This window comes from Phacochoerus africanus, chromosome 6 (genome assembly GCF_016906955.1).
Source record: "Phacochoerus africanus isolate WHEZ1 chromosome 6, ROS_Pafr_v1, whole genome shotgun sequence".
Taxonomy (NCBI): Eukaryota; Metazoa; Chordata; class Mammalia; order Artiodactyla; family Suidae; genus Phacochoerus; species Phacochoerus africanus.
The window spans coordinates 106,001,755-106,024,280 of NC_062549.1; the positions used below are offsets into that span (position 1 = coordinate 106,001,755).

Consider the following 22,526-nt stretch of genomic DNA (forward strand, 5'->3'; position numbering starts at 1 on the left):
GAGTGCTTCAGGCTGAAATGAAAAAACACAAGACTCAAATCCACATGAAGAAATAAAGAGCCCCAGAAAAGGAAATTACATAGATAATTTAAAAAGATATTATAATTATATTTTTGTTTATAACTCCTTTTTTCCTATCTGATTTAAAACATAAGACATATAAAGTAATAATACTATGCTAATGGGCTTAAGATGTATAAATATGTGATTTGTATGACAATGATAGCACAACAGAAAAGATGGAATTAAGCCGATTGACTGGGGCAAAGTTTTTATACAGCATTGAAATTACACTGATGATAATTGAAGCTAATCATTTTAAGTTAAAGTGTTAACTATACTTCCCAGGTAATCACTAAGAAAATGATTCTAAAAGTATAGTGAAAAAACAAGATAATTAAAATGGTATAAAATATCTATCTAACACAAAATAAAACAGCAATGGAAAGACAAAGGAGCAAAAAGACATAAGACATACAGAAAACAAAGAGCAAAATGGTGGCCTTAAGTTCTACTTTATTAGTGATTACAGAAAATATAAGTTGATTAAACAGTCCAATCAAAATGCAGGGACTATCAGAATGAATGATAGAAAAAAGCGTGATCCGACTGTATGCTATCTACAAAAGACACAATTCAGATTTCATAACATGAATAGGTTGGCTATATAGAGGTGGTAAAAGATATACCACGCAGATAGTAAGCAAAAGAGATCTAGAGCAGCTAACTTAATATCAGATAAAACAGACTTTAAAAAAGATTATTAGAAACAAAAATGACATTTTATAAAGGTAAAAGAGTCAATCCATCAAGAAAAGATAACTGGGATAAGTATATATGCAGCTAACAATATAGCCCCATTCAAATACGTTAACTAAAAACAGGGGAAAATAGATAATTCAACAATAATAGTAGGAGACTTCCATACTCCTACTTTCAATAATGAAAAGAACAACTAGACATAAGTTTGGCAAGGAAATATAATACTTGAACAATACTATAAACCAGCTAGAAAGATACTTAGGAAAATTCAGAAATGTGGTAACACTCCCAAATAGCCAATGGGTCAAAAACAAATTACAAGGGAAATTAGGAAGTATTTTTGAGAAGAATGAAAAGGCAAATACAACATACACATCACATAGTTAAATCAGTCCTTAGAAGTTTATAACTGTAATGCCTACATTAAAAATTAAGATCAAGACATGACAATTAAATACAATGTGGTACCTTGGATTGGATCCTGGAAGAGAAAGAGGGCATTAATGGAAAAAATGTGTAATCTAAATAAAGCTCTGGAGTTTGATTAATAGTAATGTACAAATGTATGGTTCTTAGTTTTTATAAATGAACATAGTAATATAAGATTCAGTTAATGGGGAAAACTGGGTGAGGAATATAAAGGAATTCTCTGTACTACCTTTGTAACTTTTCTGTAAATCTGAAATTAATTGCAAAATTAAAGTTCATTTGAAACAAAAAGTAAGGTCACCACACCACCAGAATGTCCAAAATCAAAAAGATGAAAAATACCATGTGGTGGGCTAGGATATACAACAATCAGAACTCTCACTCATTGATAGTCAGAATGTAAATTGGTACAATTTTAAAAAATGATTGGCAGTGTAATACTATAAGAAATATATATCTGGTATCGTCCTTGGTTCCTGACACAGAACTTCCAAAACCCTTGTAATTTCCTGAGTGACAGAGTTGATGGAGGCATCTTTTGGTCTTTGTTCCCAGTGGTGTGATAGGAGAATCTTTCATTATGCATAATGAGCTCCTTTCAACTGTACTGACTTTAAGCTAATGAAATACTTAGTAGTAGAGGATGCCTAGATAGCTTCAGGATGTGGCTGGTTGCAAGAGAGACCAAGGCATGATTCAAGTTTGGAATCTTTCAATCCTACCTTCTGAATTCCTAGGAGAGGATAAGGGCTAAAGATTAGCTTAATCACCAATGGCTGATTATTCAACCAATCAGGTCAAGTAATGAAAGCTCCATTCAAACCCTGAAGCAACAGGAAGCTTCAAGGTTGGTAGACACATGGAGGTGCTGGAGGGTGGCACTCCCAGAGAGGGCATGGAAGTTCTGTGTCCCTTCCCCCATACCTTGTGCCCTGTGCAATTTTTCCATTTGGGTTTTCCTGAATTGTATCCTTTATAACAAACTGGTAATATCAAGTAATTTCCTAAATTCTGTGAGTCATTCTAGCAAATTATCAAACCTGAGAAGGGGGTCGTGGGAAGCTCCATTTTAGAGTCACTGGTGAGTGGTACAAGTGGCAAGCCAGAACTGTGTCTAAAATGGGAGTAGACTTGTGGGACTGAGCCCTTAACCTATATGGTCTACATTAGCCACATACAGATAGTGTCAGAATTGAACCAAATCACAGGACACCCAGTTGATGTCTACAGAACTGGAGAATTCATTGGTGCAGGAAAAAGTACACACAAGTTTTCTATCAGAGCAAAAACAGCTTAAGCTGTATCTGTTAACATGGAATGCATTATGCATAACCCTATAATCCAGCAATTTCACTTCTAGGGACATACTCTACTAAGATGTATACATGTCAAGCACTAGAATTTTTATAGCAATGCTATTCATAAAAGCCCAGTCTGGAAATTAACCAAATGTCCATTAACATCACAATGGATAAATAAGCTGTGGTAGAGTCACATAATGAAGTAACAAACAGAAACAAAAAAAATAAATCAACTTCAAGCAACAATATGGATGAATCTCATAAACATAATATTAGGTGGAAAGCATCAAAATGAAAAGAATATGATTCTAATTATGGAAAATGCAAAAACAGGTACATCTAATGTCAGAAGTTGGGACAGTAGTTGGCCTTGGAGGAGGGGCTAGTGACTAGAAGAGGAAATAATCTTCTGAGGTAACAGTAATAGTCTGTATTTTTAATCTAAGTGCTGATAATAAGGTTATGTTTTGTTTGTAAAGATTTATCAAATTGTATAATTATATTTGCATTTTTTGTATATATGTCAATAAAAAGTTTTTTTTTTTTTTCAGGGCCGCACCATGGCATATGGAGGTTCCCAGACTAGGGGTTGAATCATAGCTACAGCTGCTAGCTTATGCCACAGCCACAGTAACGCAGGATCCGAGCTGCGTCTGTGACCTATGCCACAGCTCATGGCGATGCCAGATCCTTAACCACTGAGCGAGGCCGGGGATTGAACCCACAACCTCATGGTTACTAGTCAGATTCATTTCTGCTGTGCCACAATGGGAACTCCAATAAAAAATTTTTTAAATAAGAGCATTCTATAGAAGAGATTATTTCATATTCTGAATAATACTATAGTAAATACAACAAAATAATTTTATATAAAAGCTTCTCTAAGCTATGTAATTTTTGTAATTTCCACAAGGTGGATAGATAATACTGTATATGTAACAGAATATGAGGGGGTGGGACTCTTTCTTTTGCTCTGGAATTGTCAACTAAAGCAAAAAAAGCTGAGGGGAAAATGCTACTAACACATACTCTAAAGAAAGCCACCTATGACTAAGGTCAGCTCCTTCTCTAAAGCTTATTGAAAAGTGGTAGAATAGGCCCAATGATCACCAAATGCCTTCCTTATTCCCAGCTATTTCAAGAAAACTGGGAGGAAGAGGCACGAAATTTCAACTTAGAGATGGGTTGACATACTCTTCCCCTCAACTCCCAAGACAAGTGAGGCAATAACTTTATAAAGGAGCCTTATAAAGCCTAGTGGTGCCTTTAAGAAGGGGAGACCAGCATCTCATTCCCTAGGTGGATATAAACCTAGGCAGAGAATTTGCTTATCTCTCTTTATGTCTGCCCGAGCAGAGTAAAAAGAAATTAGAGAAATAAATGGCAAGAAAAGGGGGAGGGGGAAGCAGAACTAGAGCATTATGGCATTATGCACTGCCATTTAGCACTGAAAGATTGAATGAATTCCCCATGGATTAAGTGGGAATGTTGAAAATAAATAGAAATAAGCCACTTTGCTAGTGGCACCTACTCCATGAAAGCTCACTGCTAAGTGAAAGACTCCAGAAGCGAGATCATGAGGAGTAAATAACACAGGGAGGTAACTGAGATGATACTGGAAAATAAAAGTCAGATTCTGCACATCAGGGACCTATATACTGGTAAATGCCAGAATGTGATGGAATTTGCCTAAGATGTCATTGAATTGTGAATAGCAATAGGTTAAAAAAAATGAAACCATTTCATGCTGCCATAACAAATAACTGAAACTGAAGCAAACAGTTTTATACCTTATATGTGTGATACCAGGTATGCCGCATATATATCAGAGATTTCTTTTTTATTAAAAAAATTACTTTCTTAGAAATTTTAGCAACAAACCTTTGGTAATGGTGTAGATAAAGTATTTTTGGCAGATGTCCACAGATAGTCTCCATTATCTTTTGATTTGCCATGATGAGCTGATGAGAAGTTTCGAGACCTATTTTGTGAAGGAGCTGCTTTAGAATCAAATTTCCAATAACCAGTTTCAGGTGTTTCCACTAAAGATGTCTGTGTTTTCTATATTGAAAAATAAAAGTGAATAAAAATCATTAAATGTCATTTTAAGTGCAGCAACTACCAGAAATAACACTGGAATAAACTAGAATTTACCCCCAAGTTTATTATTGACTAGATAACTTTGAAAAAATTAAATTTATCTTCCTTGTCACTTTATTTTCCTATTTAAGATGAAAATGGTATCTACCCTTCTTTGTCTTCACATAGCTGCTATGAAAACAAATAAGACATTTCAACTCGCCATTTGACCAAAAGTTGGGGATTCTCCAAAGAAAAATCTCTATTCCTGGTGGCAAAAAATCTTAATCTGTGGTTCATTCCAATAGCTTAAAAGCCAAAGGGCATTCTCTTTTATGCTTTCATATTTCCTCTATCATCTATAAAAATATCAGCCTTTCCCTATCTACCATCCTTACTCCCTTTCAAAAAAAAAAAATGGAGAAGGAAAATATGAAAAAAAAAAAGAACTAGAGAAATTTTTTCAGGGAAAAAAATGAGAAAATGGCTATTTGCTTCAATTCTGAAAATAAACATACTGCAAATTTATTCTAAGTACTAGATTTTACTTCAACTCGTTTTCTTTAAGTTCTCTTTCTACCTTTATACATACCCTTTCTTCAGCATTTGACTTAATTAGCTTTCTAGTAAAAACTAGTAATAGTTGCTTTTGTGGAATTCTACATGAAACCTATGCTCATCAGTTTCTATTTAAGCACCTCCTTCAGTCATGACCACCTCCATGAATACAACAATAGCTATTACCCACATAAAAAATGCAGCACACATACACACAAGAGCTACTCTCAAAAGCTTGGTAGCTAAATCTGCAGTTTAAATTAGGAAGGTACATAGTAGAGGATTAAGAGGTGACTACATATGCTATAAAAAACATCAGAGTTGAGTCAAGTAATATGCTCTTTTCTTCTGAGGCTTTTACTATCCTGCCTGATGATTTTAAATAAATCTCTAAGTATCTCCAGGCTTAAATTTATCTATCTACATAATCAAGGAACCAAATAACTTGGAAAACTATAAAACACTGATGAAAGCAATTGAAGACACAATCAGATGGAAAGATATATTGTGTTTATGGATTAAAAGAATTAATATTATTAAAATGAACATACTACCAAGGCAATCTACAGATTCAGTGAAATACCTAACAAAATACCAATGGCTGCTATATAGCACTGGGAACTACGTCTAGTCACTTATGATGGAGCACAATAATGTGAGAAAAAAGAATGTATACATGTATGTGTAACTGGGTAACCATGCTGTACAGCAGAAAAAAAATAATGTATTGGGGAAATTTAAAAAATAAAATAACTTAAAAAAAATACCAATGGCATTTTTCATAGAACTAGAAAAAAAAATCTTAAATTTGTATGGAAACACAAAAGAGCCTGAATAGCCAAAACAATCTTGAGAAAGAAGAACAGAGCTGGAGGTATCATACTTCCAAACTTCAGACTGAACTACAAAGCTAAGCAATCAAAACCATATGTTACTGGCACAAAAACAGACAGATCAATGGAATAGAATAGAAAGCCCAGAAATAAACCCATGCACTTATGGTCAATTAATCTGCAAAAAAGGTGGGAGTTCCTTGGAAGTCTAGTGGTTAGGATTTAGTGCTTTCACCACTACAGCCCAGGTGCAATCCCTGGTCTTGGAACTGAGATCCCACATGAAGCTGCTGCATGCTGTGGCAAAAAAAAAAAAAAAAAAAAAAAAAAATCTACAAAAAAGGAGGCAAGAATATTCAATGGAGAAAAGGCAGTCTTTCCAATAAGTGGAGCTGGGAAAACTGGAGAGCTACAGGTAAAAAAATGAAATTAGAACATTTTCAAAAACCATACAAAAATAAACTCAAAATGGATTAGACACCTAAATATAAGACCAGAATCCTTAAAATTACTGAAAGAAAACATAGGTAGAACACTCTTTGACATAAACCATAGCAATATTTTCTGAGACTGTCTCCTAAGGCAAAGGAAACAAAAACAAAAATAAACAAATGAGAACTAATTAAACTTAAAATTTTTGCATAGCAAAGAAAACCACTGACAAAACAAGACAGCCTAATGAATGGAAGAAAATATTTTCAAATAGCATGACTGATAAGGAGTTAATATCCAAAAAACATATAAACAGCTCATACAACTAAACCTCAAAAACAACCCAATTAAAAAATAGACACATGGGAGTTTCCCCTGTGGCACAGTGGGTGAATGATCTGGCTTGTCTCTTTGGGAGTGCCAGTTAGATCCCCAACCTGGTGCAGTGGGTTAACGATCCCGCATTGCTGCAGCTGTGGCATAGGTTGCAGCTACAGCTCAGATCCAATCCCTGGCCCAGGAACTTCCACATGCTAGGAGTACAGCTGGAAAAAAAAAAATGCACTGAGACCCAGAACAGACATTTTTTCTAAAGATATACAGATGGCCAATAGGCACATGGAAAGGTGCTCGACTTTAATAACTTGTCAGTTGTTAATTATCAGAAAAACGCAAATAAAAAACACAATGAGATACTACTTCACACCTGCCAGAATGACTTTTTTTTGTCTTTTTGCCTTTTCTAGGGCCACTCCTGCAGCTTATGGAGATTCCCAGGCTAGGGGTCAAATCGGAGCCGTAGCCATAGGCCTACGCCAGAGTCACAACAACGCAGGATTGGAGCCGCGTCTGCAACCTACACCACAGCTCACGGCAACACCAGATCCTCAACCCACTGAGCAAGGCCAGGGATCAAACCTGCAACCTCATGGTTCCTAGTGTGATTTGTTAACCACTGCGCCACAATGGGAACTCCACACACCTGCCAGAATGACTATTATCAAAAAGATCACAGATAACAAATGTTGGTGAGGATGTGGAGAAAAGGGAACTCCTATATACTGTTTGTGGGAATGTAAATTGGTACAGCCACTGTGGGAAACAGTATGGATGTTCCTTGAAAAACTAAAAATAGAACTACCATATGATCCGGCAATTCCACTCCTTGACATATATCCAAAGAAAATGAAAATATTAATTTAAAAAGATATATTCACCCCCAATGTTCATAGCAGCTTTATTTACAGTATCCAAGATATGGAAGCAATCTAAGCGTCCATCAACAGATCAATACAAAGGATGTAGTATGTGTATAAGTACTACTTACACACAACCACTACTACTACTACTCAAGCATAAAAATAATGAATTTCCACCATTTACAATAAGATGGATGGACTTGGAGGGTACTATGCTCAGTGAAGTAAATCGGAGAGAGAGACAAATACTGTATGGTATAATTTAAATGTGGACTATAAAAAACAAAACAAACTAGTGTGTAATAAAAAAAGAAACAGACTCACAGACATAGAGAGCAAACTAGTGGTTACCAGTGTTAGAAAGTAAAGGTGGAAGGGTAAGACAAGGTTAGGAGATTAAGAAGTATAAACTAATGTGTATAAAATAAACAAGCTACAAGAAAATACTCTACAGAACAGAGAATAAAGCCAACATTTTATAATAAATATAAATGGAGTATAACCTTTAAAATTGTGACTCATTATGTTGTATACCTGAAACATATAATACTGTAAATTAAATGCATTGCAATTAAAAATTAAAAAATACAAAAATTTTTAAAAGGAGCTAAATGATGTGATTTTCAGGTTTCTTGCCCAGTGCTAGTGATCTCACTTCATAATCCTTTTTCCAATATGTAGGAATTTTGGTAGCATTTTTTCAGAGCTGCATTTCTATATCCTTTTTTCTAAAGATCATCACAGTTGATAAAAAAAATAATGAAAATAATTTTTATGCTCTTTGGACTCATCAAGAGTCATCCTTAGAATTTCCAAAATGTAACTGTTTTCATGAACAAATTTTTCCCACCCAAAAGGAATGAAAGGAAAAAAAAAAAAAAAGAACTGAGAATGGCAACTACACCATCTTGTGGTCATATCTGGTATTCTAACATTTTTCTAGTAGCCTAAAGAAAATGCACCCCCATTCTAGACTACAGAAATAACTCTCTTTGTAATATATCATGGAAATGTATGTACTTTCTGACAAGTTACATTCTCTTCTGAATATTACTTTTCCAAGGATGCAAATATACAAAACATTTATGATTTTCTCTATATACTTTTTTCTTTTTACTGGCCACAGCCACAGCACATGGAAGTTCTGGACTAGCAGTAGAATTGGAACTGCAGTTGCAGGCCTATGCTACAGCCACAGCAACACCAGATCCGAGCCACATCTGTGACCTACACTACAACCTGTGTCAACGCCATATCCTTAACCCACTGAACAAGGCCAGGTATTGAACCCACATCCTCGTGGAGACTTCATTGGGTCCTTAACTTAACCCACTGAGCCACAATGCGAACTCCATCTGTCGTACTTTTTAAACAAACATTTATATGGCATTTTCTGTGTACAAGCACTATTTTAAATGTTTTACAAATATTATCTTATTTAATCTTCATGATAACTTTAGGAAAAAGATACTATTATTACCCCTTAATAGATGATAAAAGCATGAAACATGCTGAAGCATGAAGAAGTAACACGTCCAAACTCAGAAATGTTTGATAAATTTAATAATTATTATATATAAGGCTTGTGATACTTCAATACTGTTGGAATAAAGCATAGCACACAAAGCCTATTTAAATCCTTTCCTTTCTTTTATCATTTTCTCATTATTTGCTATATACCTATACTTCCAGATAAAATACAGGGAATTAACTAAACTATTTGATAACATATATAAATAATGGACATATTATTGGAACTATACATGAATCAAAAACTCCAAAATAGGAGTTCCCGTTGTGGCTCAGTGGTTAACGAATCCGACTAGGAACCATGAGGTTGTGGGTTCCATCCCTGACCTTGTTCAGTGGGTTAAGGATCCAGCGTTGCCGTGAGCTGTGGTGTAGATTGCAGATGTGGCTAGGATCCCACGTTGCTGTAGCTCTGCCATAGGCTGGCAGCTACAGCTCCGATTCGACCCATAGCCTGGGAACCTCCAAACGCTGCGGGAGTGGCCCTAGAAACAGCAAAAAGACTAAAAAAAAACCAAACAAACAAAAAAACAAACAAACAAAACCTCCAAAATAATATTGATAAATACTTTCATAATATGACCACATTCTATATTTAGAAATGAACATTGAAGTTCAACCAATTTATTATCTTCATCAGACACTTCCTTTAGACTAATATCTAACACTCCTGGTTAATTTTAGTATAACAATAATTTTCCAAATATAATGTTTTCAAGTGTCTATCACCATGTCTGGACATATGAAGTACTCAATACTCATAGGTACAATATTTCTTTATGTTTCGCTTTCTGTGAACCCAAATGTAACAAAATTGTAGCACTATCTAAACCTAACAACTAAACTGTTCTCAACTACTTTGTCACTTTCAGTTTAGAGTCTAAGCACCTTTGGGGTAGGTACTTAGGAGACTATATCACTGTGTGCAAAGAATATTTAATCATTTTAACTAAAATTTACCATTAAAATTCTTCTGTAATAATCCTTTATTACCAAATGGATTAGAAGCTGAATAGAATCTCTCTTTCTTATACCTGGTACTTTCTTCCATGTGCAGGGAACATTCCTAACCTCCCTAGGGAGGAGCAAAATTTAATGGGATTGTTGAATTTGGAAGGAGAAACTGAGGACATATAGTTCAGCCCCTTCCTTGCTCCTCCTCTTGGATACCAGAGGCAACACATATTTTATTCACAAGAGCATGCCAGTCAAGCAGTATATTTGTGCCAGTCCAAGCTCTGCCTGTGACAGCAGATAAACTGTTTAATTTGGAATTTTGGGATTAAGAAATCCTCTCACCCTCAAATATAAGCCACTTTCTCCAATATTAGCTTTTAATAATAAAAATATTATTTTGATTTTCACTTTTTTTTTCGCTTTTTTTTAAGAGCCATACCTGTGACATAAGGAGGTTCCCAGGATAGAGGTCAAATCAGAGCTACAGCTGCCCACCTACACCACAGTTACAGCAACGCAGGATCCGAGCCGCATCTGTGACCTACACCACTGCTCACAGCAATGCCAGATCCATAACCCACTGAGTGAGGCCAGGGATTGAACCCACAACCTCATGGTTCCTAGTCGGATTAGTTTCTGCTGGGCCACTATGGAAACTCTGTTTTTCACTGCCTTTCTCAATTGCCTCAGACTTAAGTAAGGAAAGCAAGACATCACTTATTTGGCCCTCTCAAAATTCAAAATTAGACAAAATCTAAACATAAGATTTAGAAATTTTAATGAAAATATTTTGCCTTCAACATGTGAAATTTCTCAAGAGAGAAACAAGTATCTAACTAGTTTAAGGTAATAGTATAATAAAAACTATAGAAAATTGGAGTTCCTGTTGTGGCACACTGGAAATGAATCCGATTCGAACTCTAGTTTGGGAACTTATATATACTGAGGGTGCGACCCTAAAACGCAAAAAACTATTAAAAAAAAAAGAAAAGAAAAAAACTATAGAAAATTAAAATTTTCTCTAAATGACAAAGGATTTGAAATTTTCAGCTATTGCTTTTAAATTAATAGCAAGAAACAATTTTAGAAATGAAATTGTGTGAAATACTTTCGATGTTATTTTCCCAATTACAAACAAAAAATTTTACTAAGTAGATGTTAGAAAATGAAATGGTTATAAAGAAATCTCTGAGAATTATATAAAACTCTTACCTTGTCTTCCTTGTCTTTTTTTCCTTTGAGAGTAACTATGTTTTCCTTTGCCTCTCTTTTCAGCTTTTCCTATTAGAAATGAATAACAAGTACATAGAATGTAGTCATTACTATCATAAAAATATTAATGTTCCTATTATCAAATTTTTCCTAAGTATTAACAAAGAATACTGCCTTCTAAACTTAATGAAAAGGGGGGGGGGGAGAAAAACAAATCAATTCCTTTCTACATAAATATTCTATTTGGGTTTATCTTTTTAAAAAACTCTCATATGTCCCTAGCAAGTATCTGTGGAATTTTAAGTCCTTTAAAACTCTGAATCTCACCTTTCTTATTTGTAAAATGAAGTGGACAGACCAAATTAAAAAGTCAAGGATATACACAAATAACTAACTGTAAAGAGCTGCAAAGAGAACCAAAATATCATAAGCTTTCACAGGCAGAATTCATTTTTTTAAAGTACAAAGTTGAACAATATTGTGTTAATTTCTGCTGTACAGCAAAGTGATTCAGTTATGAACACATACATACACTTTTTAAAATACTTTCCCATTATGATTTACCGTAGGATATTGACTATAGTTCCCTGTGCTACATAGTAGGACCTTGCTATTTATCTATTCTATATATAATAATTTATATCTGCTAAACCCAAACTCCCACTCCATCCCTTTCCAACTCCATTTGCTGTGGCAACCACATGTCTGTTCTCTATGTCTGCGAGCCTGTTTCTGCCTCATAGACAGGTTTATTGTGTCATATTTTAGATCCCACATATAAATGATATCCTGTGGTATTTGTCTCTATTTCTGACTTACTTCACTTAAGTAATCTCTAGTTGCAGAGTTTACTTTTTCTGTGTATTTAGAAAAGCATTTCAGCTGGACAATGAATAATGAATTTTTAACATGAGATAAACAGGGATGGGGGAATAAAAAGAAAGTACAAAAAAGTATAAAATACTTAGAAAATAATACATCTTTACTCTAGTACTCCAGGAAAAAATACATTTTGCTGGAGATTACGATGTGTGTATTCAGCAGAAAAAGAAAGAAAGAAAAATTAACCTGACCTAAAGAAAAGAACATGTACAATGCTTTAATATGACAGTTGTATGGTAAATGGAATTGTTACAGCCTCAGGGAACCTCAAAGTTCTCAGAGAAGTGAAAGTTCCAATGTGCAAAACTTCAAGCAAACTTGACATGCCTGCCCATGACACCCTGTGCCAATGCCTGCACTCTCTGAATGCCTTGTGTATACCATGGTATCTCTTCTAAAGTGTTGCTACTAAGCAGAAAATGCACTTCACCATGAAAGAAGCTGGCAATAAGTTCTGATGTAACAGTAGTCACTGTTCTTATGTATCCTACCTACTACCAATAGTTGATCTTCAGTTATAATGACAACTGGAGTCTACTCTATGGGGATGAAATGCTGTCTTCTAGGACAAAGTATATCCTCTAAACTAGCAAAAGTACAGACTCAGAATACATATCATGGCTTCTAGAGGACAGAAGGGAGAAAGTACCTCCTACAACTGTACTTTCTCTACAACTCTGACTTTTGCTGCTCTGGATATGTTAGAACAATCTATTTTAATACAACGTGTGTTTTCCCCAGTGTGAATTACCTCACATACAAAGTTGGGTCTTTGATAACTATCTAATTGATCATTCCCTAAGAGTTTCCTAAGACCCAAGTGATGGGCAGTCCATTAAGGTCCCTATTTAATCTGAGTAACTAAAAAATACCACAAACCTATGCTATGGCCATTTCTTTAGATTCTGAGTATACAGCTGAATAGATAAACTCAGTCAGTGGCTTAACCCCCATGCTGGTTCTGGCTACAGTGAAAGATTTTTATATTGGGAAGCACCAACTGTAAGACTCTAAAACTCTCCTTCCATATCAAGAATGTAAACAAATATACGAAGTGCCACATCTCACCTCAGAAAAAATTAAGATGCTACCAAGCACTTTATGAAAGATGTAGGAAAGGTGGTTCACCTCATTTTACAAAGCCAACCCATTTTAGGTGGAAGCTAAGGCTGTCATCTGGCAACAATTTCTTCATACCAATTGGTATGTAAAATAGGTCAAAATCAGGATTGGCATATTGACTAGGATCAAAATTGAGAAGAAAAATTTTCATATAAAAGACGATAACTGGAGTCTACTCTATAGGAATGAAATGCTGTCTTCTAGGATAAAATATATCCTGAAGCCAGTCATTTCTTCACCAGACCATATTACAGGTGTTTTTTGAGCCACAGGAGTAGAGAATAACAGCCCTGTGCCCAAATTTCAGACTTGAATAAATTTACAAACCCAGAACCTCCAAAATTAAAAAGAAGTCTGATACCCTTGTCTTTTTTTTTTTTTTTTTTTTTTTTTTTGCCATTTCTTGGGCCGCTCCTGCGGCACATAGAGGTTCCCAGGCTAGGGGTCTAATCGGAGCTGTAGCTGCTGGCCTACGCCAGAGCCACAGCAATGCGGGATCCGAGCCGCGTCTGCAAACTATACCACAGCCCACGGCAACGGAAGTCTGATACTCTTGTGGAAGGATTTTTTAAAAATATCACAACACATACTGCATCCTCCTTAGTACCATGTGCACTGAGAGAAATACTAAGACTTATGGGTAACTGGACATTGATATTAGCTAACAACGATTCTTATAATCCATAAAGTTACTATTTTTTCACTAGTTTGGGCAAAGGTATATTGAGGTCAGGTGATAATAGCATTTAATTCAAGTCCACCTCATGGTGAGCATGTGAAACCATAAACCTAAAGTATATCCTCTAAACCAGCAAAAGTACACTGACTCTCAGAATACACATCTTGACTTCTAGAGGAGAGAAGGGAGAAGTCACCTCCCACCACTGCACTTTCTCTACAACTCTGTCTTTTGCTGGTCTGGAGATCTTAGTACAGTCAACTCACCTCAATTTTATATAATATCAATACATACTACCAAGAAAAGTAAGCTATTAAAGGAAAAGATATTCTAAGATTAAAGACTCAGTCAAGGTTAATAAGAAATGGACAAAAACATGTAAGACAAACAAGTACCAAAAGAAAGTTAGGATCACAATATGAGTATCAGGCAAGGCTGACTTCAAAGCAAAAAGGACAAAGATAGTGGATACAGTTTCTAAGGAACAATCAATTAGTATCAAACTTTTATACAATGAATAGTATTCATCAAAACATCAAGCAGTTCTCTTATGGCTCAGCAGATTAAGGATCTGACATTGTCACTGCAGCAGTTTTGGGTTACTGCTGAGGTGCAAATTCAGTCCCTCGTCCAGAAACTTCTACATGCTGAGGGTGCAGAAAAAACAAAACAGAGCAAAACAAAACCAACAAAACATAAAGCAAAACAGGCTGAGAATTCAAGAAAAAGTGAAATCTAACAGTAACAGAATCCTTAAATCCTTATTTCAGCTCATGATTATCAAACAGAAAAAAAATATATAACAAAGTTAAAGTATGATTTCCCCTCATGGCTCAGTGGTAATGAAACTGACTAGCACCCATGAGGATGTGGGCTCCATCCCTGGCCTCACTCAGTTGGTTGAGGATCTGGCATTGCCGTGAGCTGTGGTGTAGGTCTTAGATGCAGCTCAGATCTGGCATTGCTGTGAGCTGTGGTGTAGGTCTTAGATGCAGCTCAGATCTGGCGTTGCCGCGACTGTGGTGTAGGTCAGCAGCTGTAGCTCTGATTAGACCCCTAGCCTGGGAACCTCCATATGCCACTGGTGCGGCTCTTAAAAAAAAATTTAAAAAGTAGATGTCAAAAAATAATTGACACAGAAGATCAAACTTCTTGGTAAAGGTGGAAGAGTGAAGTCAGATTATAAAAGCTTCCTCTCCCTAAGATAACAAAAAAGTATGAAGGGAAGGAAGAAAGTAGTTAAGAACTGGCAAAGATGAATTCAACTATAGAAACATACCGTACCAGGCCATAATCTCTGATTCTAGTGAGGTTCAGCATAAGACACAGAATATAGTTGTGTTATTGTGCTGATTTGACTCAATGCGGTTCCTAACCTAACCACCACTTACATGGTATTGGTGAAAGTGAACACATAGAATAATAATTGTCACTAATATATCTGAATTTTATAAGAGATCTGAAGAGATAAGTAGGCAGTCCAGAAAAAAGAGACCTAGGAAATGCAGGGAAAATGACTAAATATTATCATTTTTGTCTCTCTAGTCTGGGCAAAAAAAGCAAAAGAACCATACTCGTATAGAATTAATCACCCTTGCCAATAAACAAAACATGCTAGAAATAAAGTCAAAAGACAAGATTTTTAAAAAAGAAAATATTGGAAGTTCCCTTGTGGTACAGTAGGCTAAGGATCTGGTGTTGCCACAACTGTGGTACAGGTCACAACTGGGGCGGGGGGGGCATAGGTTCAATCCCTGGCCCAGGTACCTCCACTTGCCTTGGGTGCAGCCAAAAGAAGAGGAAGAAGAAGGAAAAAAAAAAGACCCTCCTGAATGAACAGAAAATATAAAAGTAAGAGATTCACTGAGAAACCATTTGAATATTGTCCTTATTCTTGGGTCTGCCTCTTAACCATCCTATAAATAGAATGTACCAAATGATGATATTCTTTTCTTCTCCCTCATAAAAGTTGGTGAGTGAGGAAATACTGCTTGGATGAGAGATTGGAAAAGTGGCAAAAATGAATAACCATAGCTCACCCTCTCAGACAGACACATGGTCTCCAGGGCTTCACACTGAGTTGGTTAAAAGACGTGAAGCCTAGGAGTCTGATTCAGTAGGTTAAAGACCCAGCATCGTCTCTGTAAGGATGTGGGTTCAATCCCTGGTCTCATTCAGTGGGTTAAGGATCCAAACACTGCTGTAAGCTTCAGCCTACATTGCAAATGTGGCTTGGATCTGGTGTTGCTGTGGCTATGGCATAGACCTTAGCTGCAGGTCTGATTCAACCCCTAGCCCAGGGAAACTCCATATGCTGCAGATTCAGCCATTTTAAAAAAAGGAAGGAGAAGAAGATGCGAAGCCTAAGGATAAAAAAATCAACAATCACAAGAAAATTACAGATCAATCTTTCTTATGAATATAGATGTAAAAAATCCTCAACAAAATACTGAGCAAACCAAATTTATCAGAATACAAAGATATGTCATGCAAGTCAGACTTCTCCCAAGTATATAAAACAGATTAAACATCTGAAAATCAATTAATGTAATAAATACTTCACACTAACAAAATAAAAGACAAAACCCTATGATCACCTCAATAGAAATCTTTTGACAAAATGCAACATCCTTTTATGATAAAAACATCCAACAAATTAGGAAAAGAACTTTCTCAATCTGATAAAAGGCATCTAGATAAGGTGAATTTCATCAAAATATGAGACTGTGCTACAAATGATACTATCAAGACATTGAAAAGACAATTCAAAGAATGGGAGAAAATACTTGAAAATCCTATTGCAGATAAAGGACTTGTATTTAGAATGTATAAAGAACTCTTAAAACTCAATATGAAAAAAACAAACTTATTTTATTTTATTTATTGGCAGTGACATGCAAAAGTTCCCAGCCAGGGATCAAACATCAGATCCATAACAAACTGAGAAAGGCCAGGGATTGAATCCCTATCCTCATGGATACCAGTCAGGTTCATTACCACTGAGCCACAAGGGGAACTACTATTTCTGGGCTTTCTAACCTATGCCATCAATCTATGTTTCTGTTTTTATGCCAGTACCATATTGTTTTGATAACTGTAGCTTTGTAGTATTGTCTAAAGTCAGGATATTGGATTCCTCCATTTTTGTTTTTCTTTTTCGCTATTACTTTGGGGTCTATTCAGGGTCTCTTCCATTTCCATACAAATTTAAAAATATTCTGTTGTACTTCTGTGAAGAATGTCCTTGGTAATTTGATAGGGATTGCACTGAATCTGTAGACTGCCTTGGGTAGTATAATCATTTTGATAATATTGATTCTCCAACTCCAAGGGCATGGTATATCTTTCTATCTGTTTGTGTCATCTTTGATTTCTTTCATTAGCATCTTATAGTTTTCAGAGTATAGTTATTTTGTCTCTTTAAGTAGATTTATTCCTAGGGTGTTTTTTTGTTTGTTTGTTTTTGTTTTTTTGTTTTTGTTTTTTGTTTCATCTTTTTTTTTTTGTCTTTTTTGTTGTTGTTGTTATTGTTGTTGTTGTTGCTATTTCTTGGGCCGCTCCCGCGGCATATGGAGGTTCCCAGGCTAGGGGTTGAATCGGAGCTGTAGCCACCGGCCTACGCCAGAGCCACAGCAACGCGGGATCCGAGCCGCATCTGCAACCTACACCACAGCTCTCGGCAACGCCGGATCGTGAACCCACTGAGCAAGGGCAGGGACCGAACCCAAAACCTCATGGTTCCCAGTTGGATTCGTCAACCACTGCACCACGACGGGAACTCCTGTTTTGTCTTTTTAAGGCTGCACCCATGGAGGGATATGGAGGTTCCTGGGCTAGGGGTTCAAGAGGAGCTACAGCTGCTGGTACACCACAGCCACAGCAGTGCCAGATATGAACCCTGTCTGCAACCTACACTACAGCTCAGGGAAACTCTGGATACTTAACCCACTGAGTGAGGCCAAGGATTGAACCTGTGTCTTCATGGATACCAGTCAGATTCATTTCCACTGAGCCACGACAGGAACTCCCTATTCCTGGGTATTTTATTCTTTTTGATGCAATGATAAATGGGATGGTTTCTCTGATTTCCCTTTCTGATTTTGTATTGTTAGTATATAGAAATGAACTCATTTCTGTGTATTAATTGTGTAGCCTGCAATTCAGCCAAGTTCATTGACGAGTTCTAATAGTTTTCTGGTGCTGTCTTTAGGGTTTTCTAGGTATAGTATCATGTCATCTGCTAACAGGGACAGTTTTTACTTCTTCCTTTCCAATTTGGATTCCTTTTATTTCTTTTTCTCCTCTAACTGCCACAGAAAAATGGGCAGAAGACCTACATAGACATTTTTCAAAAGAAGACATATGGATGGCCAATAGGCACATGAAAAAATGTTCAACATCTCTGATTATTAATCAAAACTAGAATGAGGTACCACCTCACACCAGTCAGAATGGTCATAATTAACAAGTCAACAAATAACAAATGCTGGAGAAGGTGTGGAGAAAAAGTAACCCTCCTGCACTACTGGTGGGAATGTAAATTGGTACAACCACTATGGAAAACAATATGGAAGTACCTCAAAAAACTAAATATAGAACTACCGTAAGATCCAGCAATCCCACTCGTGGGTATATATCCGGACAAAACTTTCACTGAAAAAGATACACATTGGAGTTCCCGTCATGGCACAGCAGAAACGAATCCGACTAGGAACGATGAAGTTTCGGGTTCATTCCCTGACCTCGCTCAGTGGGTTAAGGATCTGGCATTGCCATGAGCTGTGGTGTAGGTCACAGATGCGGCTTGGATCCTGCATTGCTGTGGCTGTGGTGTAGGCCAGCAGCTGTAGCTCTGATTTGACCCCTAGCCTGGCAATCTCCCTATGCCACAGGTGTGACCCTAAAAAGAAAAAAAAAAAAGAAAAAAGAAGAAGATACATGTACCCCTATGTTCATCACAGCACTATTCACTTAACCAAGACATGGAAACGACCTAAATGTCCACCAACCAATGAATATATTAAGAAGATTTGGTACATATACACAATAGAATACTATTCAGCCATAAAAAAAGAACAAAATAATGCCATTTGCAGCAACATGGATGGAACTAGAGATTCTCATACTAAGTGAAGTAAGCCAGAAAGAAAAAGACAAATACCACATGATATCACTTATTTATGGAATCTAAAATATGGCACAGATGATCCTATCTATAAAACAGAAACAGATCACGGCCAAGGAGAGCATACTTGTGGTTCCCAGGGGGTAGGGCAGAGGGAGAGGGATGGACAGCCAACGTGGGGTTTTTGGAAGCAAACTATTATATGTGGAATGGATGGGCAATGGGGCCCTACTGTACAGCCCAAGGAACTGTGTGTGATGGGGTCACTTTGCTGTACAGCAGAAATTGAAGAAACATAGTAAATCAACTACACTTTAATTTTAAAAAAGAAATATAAATCAGAATAACAATATACCATGTCACACCAACTGGGATGACTAAAATCCAAAAAAAGATAACAAGCATTGGTGAGAATGTGGAAAAAATTGAGACATTCATGCATTACTAATGGGAATCCAAAATGGTACAGTTGGTTTGGAGAACAGTTGGGCAGTAGCTTAAAATATGAAACACAGAGACAGCATATTGCCCAAGAAGTCTACTCCTACATAAATAATCAACAGAAAATAAAACAGGTATCTTCACAAAACTTGTACACAAATATTCTTAACACCATTATTCATAATATTCAAAACAGAAGCAACTTAAATTTCCATCAACTGATTAATAGATAAATAAACTATGGTATATCCATATAACAGAATATTATTCAGCAATGAAAAGGAATGAAGTACTGATATATGTTAGGACAAGGAAGGGCCCTGAAGACATTATACTAAATGAAAGAAGCCAGTCACAAGGCCATATATTATACAATTCCAGAAAATAAATTAGTAATCGACTAGAACTTGTGAATTTTTTGGGGGGGCAAAATGGAAGGATGCAAGGGTTGATACATATATTCTAAAATGATGCAGTGGTGATGGTAGCACAATGTCAGTATATTAAAAAACAATGAATTACACACTTTATTTATTTATTTTTGCTTTTTAGGGCCACATCTACGGCGTATACAAGTTCCTTGGCTAGGGGTGGAATTGGAGCTATAGCTGCCAGCCTATGCCACAGCCACAGCCACACCAGATCCTGAACCCACTGAGTAAGTCCAAGGATCGAATCCACATCCTCATACCATTCGGGCTAATTACCACTAAGCCTCAATGGGAACATCCAAGTACACACTTTAAATGGGTAACTGTATATTGCATAAATCAATGAAACTGTTTTTAAAAGGTTACAGAGCTGAGCAGGGAATTAGACAAAGTTGGAGATTTTGACATCCCACTTTCAGCAACTGATAGAATTACTAGGCAGGATTACTAGGCAGAAAATCAGCAAAAATATACAAAATCTGAACACTGCCAACTAATTAGATATAACTGATATCTACAATACATTCTACTAACAGCAGCATAACATACATTTGTTTCAAGCACCTTTAGATTATTCACCAAGATAGACAACATCCTGGGCCATAAAACAAACATCAACAAATTTCCATCATCCATGAGGATGCAGGTTTGATCCCTGGCCTCATTCAGTGGGTTAAGGATCAGGTGTTGCTGCAAACTGTGGTGTAGGTTGCAGATAACTCAGATCCTGTGCTGCTGTGGCTGTGGTGTAGACCACCAGCAGGTGCAACTCCAATTCGACCCCTCGCCTGGGAACCTCCATATGCCACAGGTGCATCCCTAATATATATATATATATACACACATATATATTCAGTCCATAGCAATATATATATATTTGTGTCCCCCCAAATTCATACCAAGGCCTTAATCCCCATTGTGGCACAGTGTTTGGAGATGGGGCCTTTGAGAAGTAATTGGGTTCAGATGAGGTCCTGGAGGTAAAGTCCTCGTGATGGAATTGCTGCCCTTATAAGGAGATGAAGAAACCAGAGCTCTCTCTCAGCATGTGCAGACACAGCAAGAAGGCAACTCTTTACAGGCCAGAAAATGGGCCCTGACTAGAACCTTACCATACTGGCACCCTGATCTCAGACTTGCAGTCTTCAGAATTTGGGAAATAATATTTATTGTTCAAGCCATTCAATCTATGATATTTCTGCTACAGTAGCCTGGAGACTAATACAGAAATCTTAAAGATTGTGTTCTCTGACCTTAATGGAAATCAATAACAGAAAGACAAGAGGAAAATCTTCGAACATATGAAAATTTTAAAACAAACTTTTAAGTTATCAATAGGTCAAAGAATTCTCAAAGAAATATAAAATTGTAAGAACTGAATTAAAACAGTAACACAACATATCAAAACATATGGGACACAACTAAAGCAGTACTGAGAGAAAAATTTATAGTACTAAATGTTTACATTAGGGAAAAAAGGAGAATGATTACAGCAAAATGGGAGAATAGGTGTTTTTACCATCCTTCCCACCATATTTAGCAAATATTTCTGAAGAAAAGCTAATGGGGAAAAATTGTATTTTTAATCTCTACTCAAATTTATCCTGTTATTTTTAATATGACAAGTTTATAAAAACTTAAAGTTACATTTAAAACTTAAAATTAGTTATCAATAATACCACAAAACCTACTTTTTCTTCTCTTTCCATTTTAAGTTGTTTCTTAACAGAGCCAATTTCATTTTTAAGATTGGATAGCTCAGTCTCCTAAAGAAAAAGGAACATGAAATGTATAAGTGAATTCATATATTTCTTAAGACAATGAAACTGCAAACTAGTGTTTCAAAAAATTTTAGTTTCATACAGAAATAGATTCACTCATAAAATACATATATTTTTAAAAGCATACTGATATGAAGGTTGCTAGCTGAATATAAAGATTTCATTTAGGAGTTCCCGTCGTGGAGCATTGGAAACAAATCCAACTAGGATCCATGAGGTTGCGGGTTTGATCCCTGGCCTTGCTCAGTGGGTTAAGGATCCAGCATTGCCATAAGCTGTGGTGTAGGTTGCAGACACAGCTCAGATCTGGCATTGCTCTGGCTCTGGTGTAGGCCAGCAGCTCTAGCTCCAATTAGACCCCTTCCCTGGGAACCTCCATGTGCCGTAGGCGTGGCCCTGAAAAGACAAAAGCCAAAGGAAAAAAAAAAAAAAAAGATTTTCATTTAGACAATTTTCATAGTTTGCTCTAAATAAATATTTAACAGATATATATATATATATATATCCTCCTCACCCGCTCCCAATCTATCACACCCCTCCTTTCCCAATCTCAATCAGAGCTCAAAATTCATTTGAACTGGAGTTTATAATTTTTCATTTGAAAAAAGGGTTTATTCTATCATTTTGAAAAATAAATTGGAAAACAACTTACCAATGAGATCCATAATATCCCTTTCAGATCAATGATTATTTATTATTTGACTCTACAGTTCAAAAATTATGATTTTATTTATTATTCCTAACAGATATGCTGACATGAAAATTAGCTTCTA

The 22,526-nt window shown here is 36.2% G+C and overlaps 1 protein-coding gene across 2 annotated transcripts in view; it reads right to left on the reverse strand.

Moving 5' to 3' along the window:
• Positions 1–22,526, reverse strand: part of SYCP1 (synaptonemal complex protein 1) — a 148,437-nt gene that overhangs the window by 12,262 nt on the left and 113,649 nt on the right. Inside the window, exons 27-29 of one of the 2 annotated variants that reach the window (XM_047783074.1) lie at positions 21,664–21,738; positions 11,293–11,361; positions 4,374–4,553 (exon numbers count right to left, since the gene is read on the reverse strand). In XM_047783074.1, coding sequence (XP_047639030.1) covers positions 4,374–4,553; positions 11,293–11,361; positions 21,664–21,738 — 324 coding nt within the window. The remainder of the gene's footprint in view (positions 1–4,373; positions 4,554–11,292; positions 11,362–21,663; positions 21,739–22,526) is intronic. The other variant, XM_047783076.1, reaches the window with a different exon arrangement.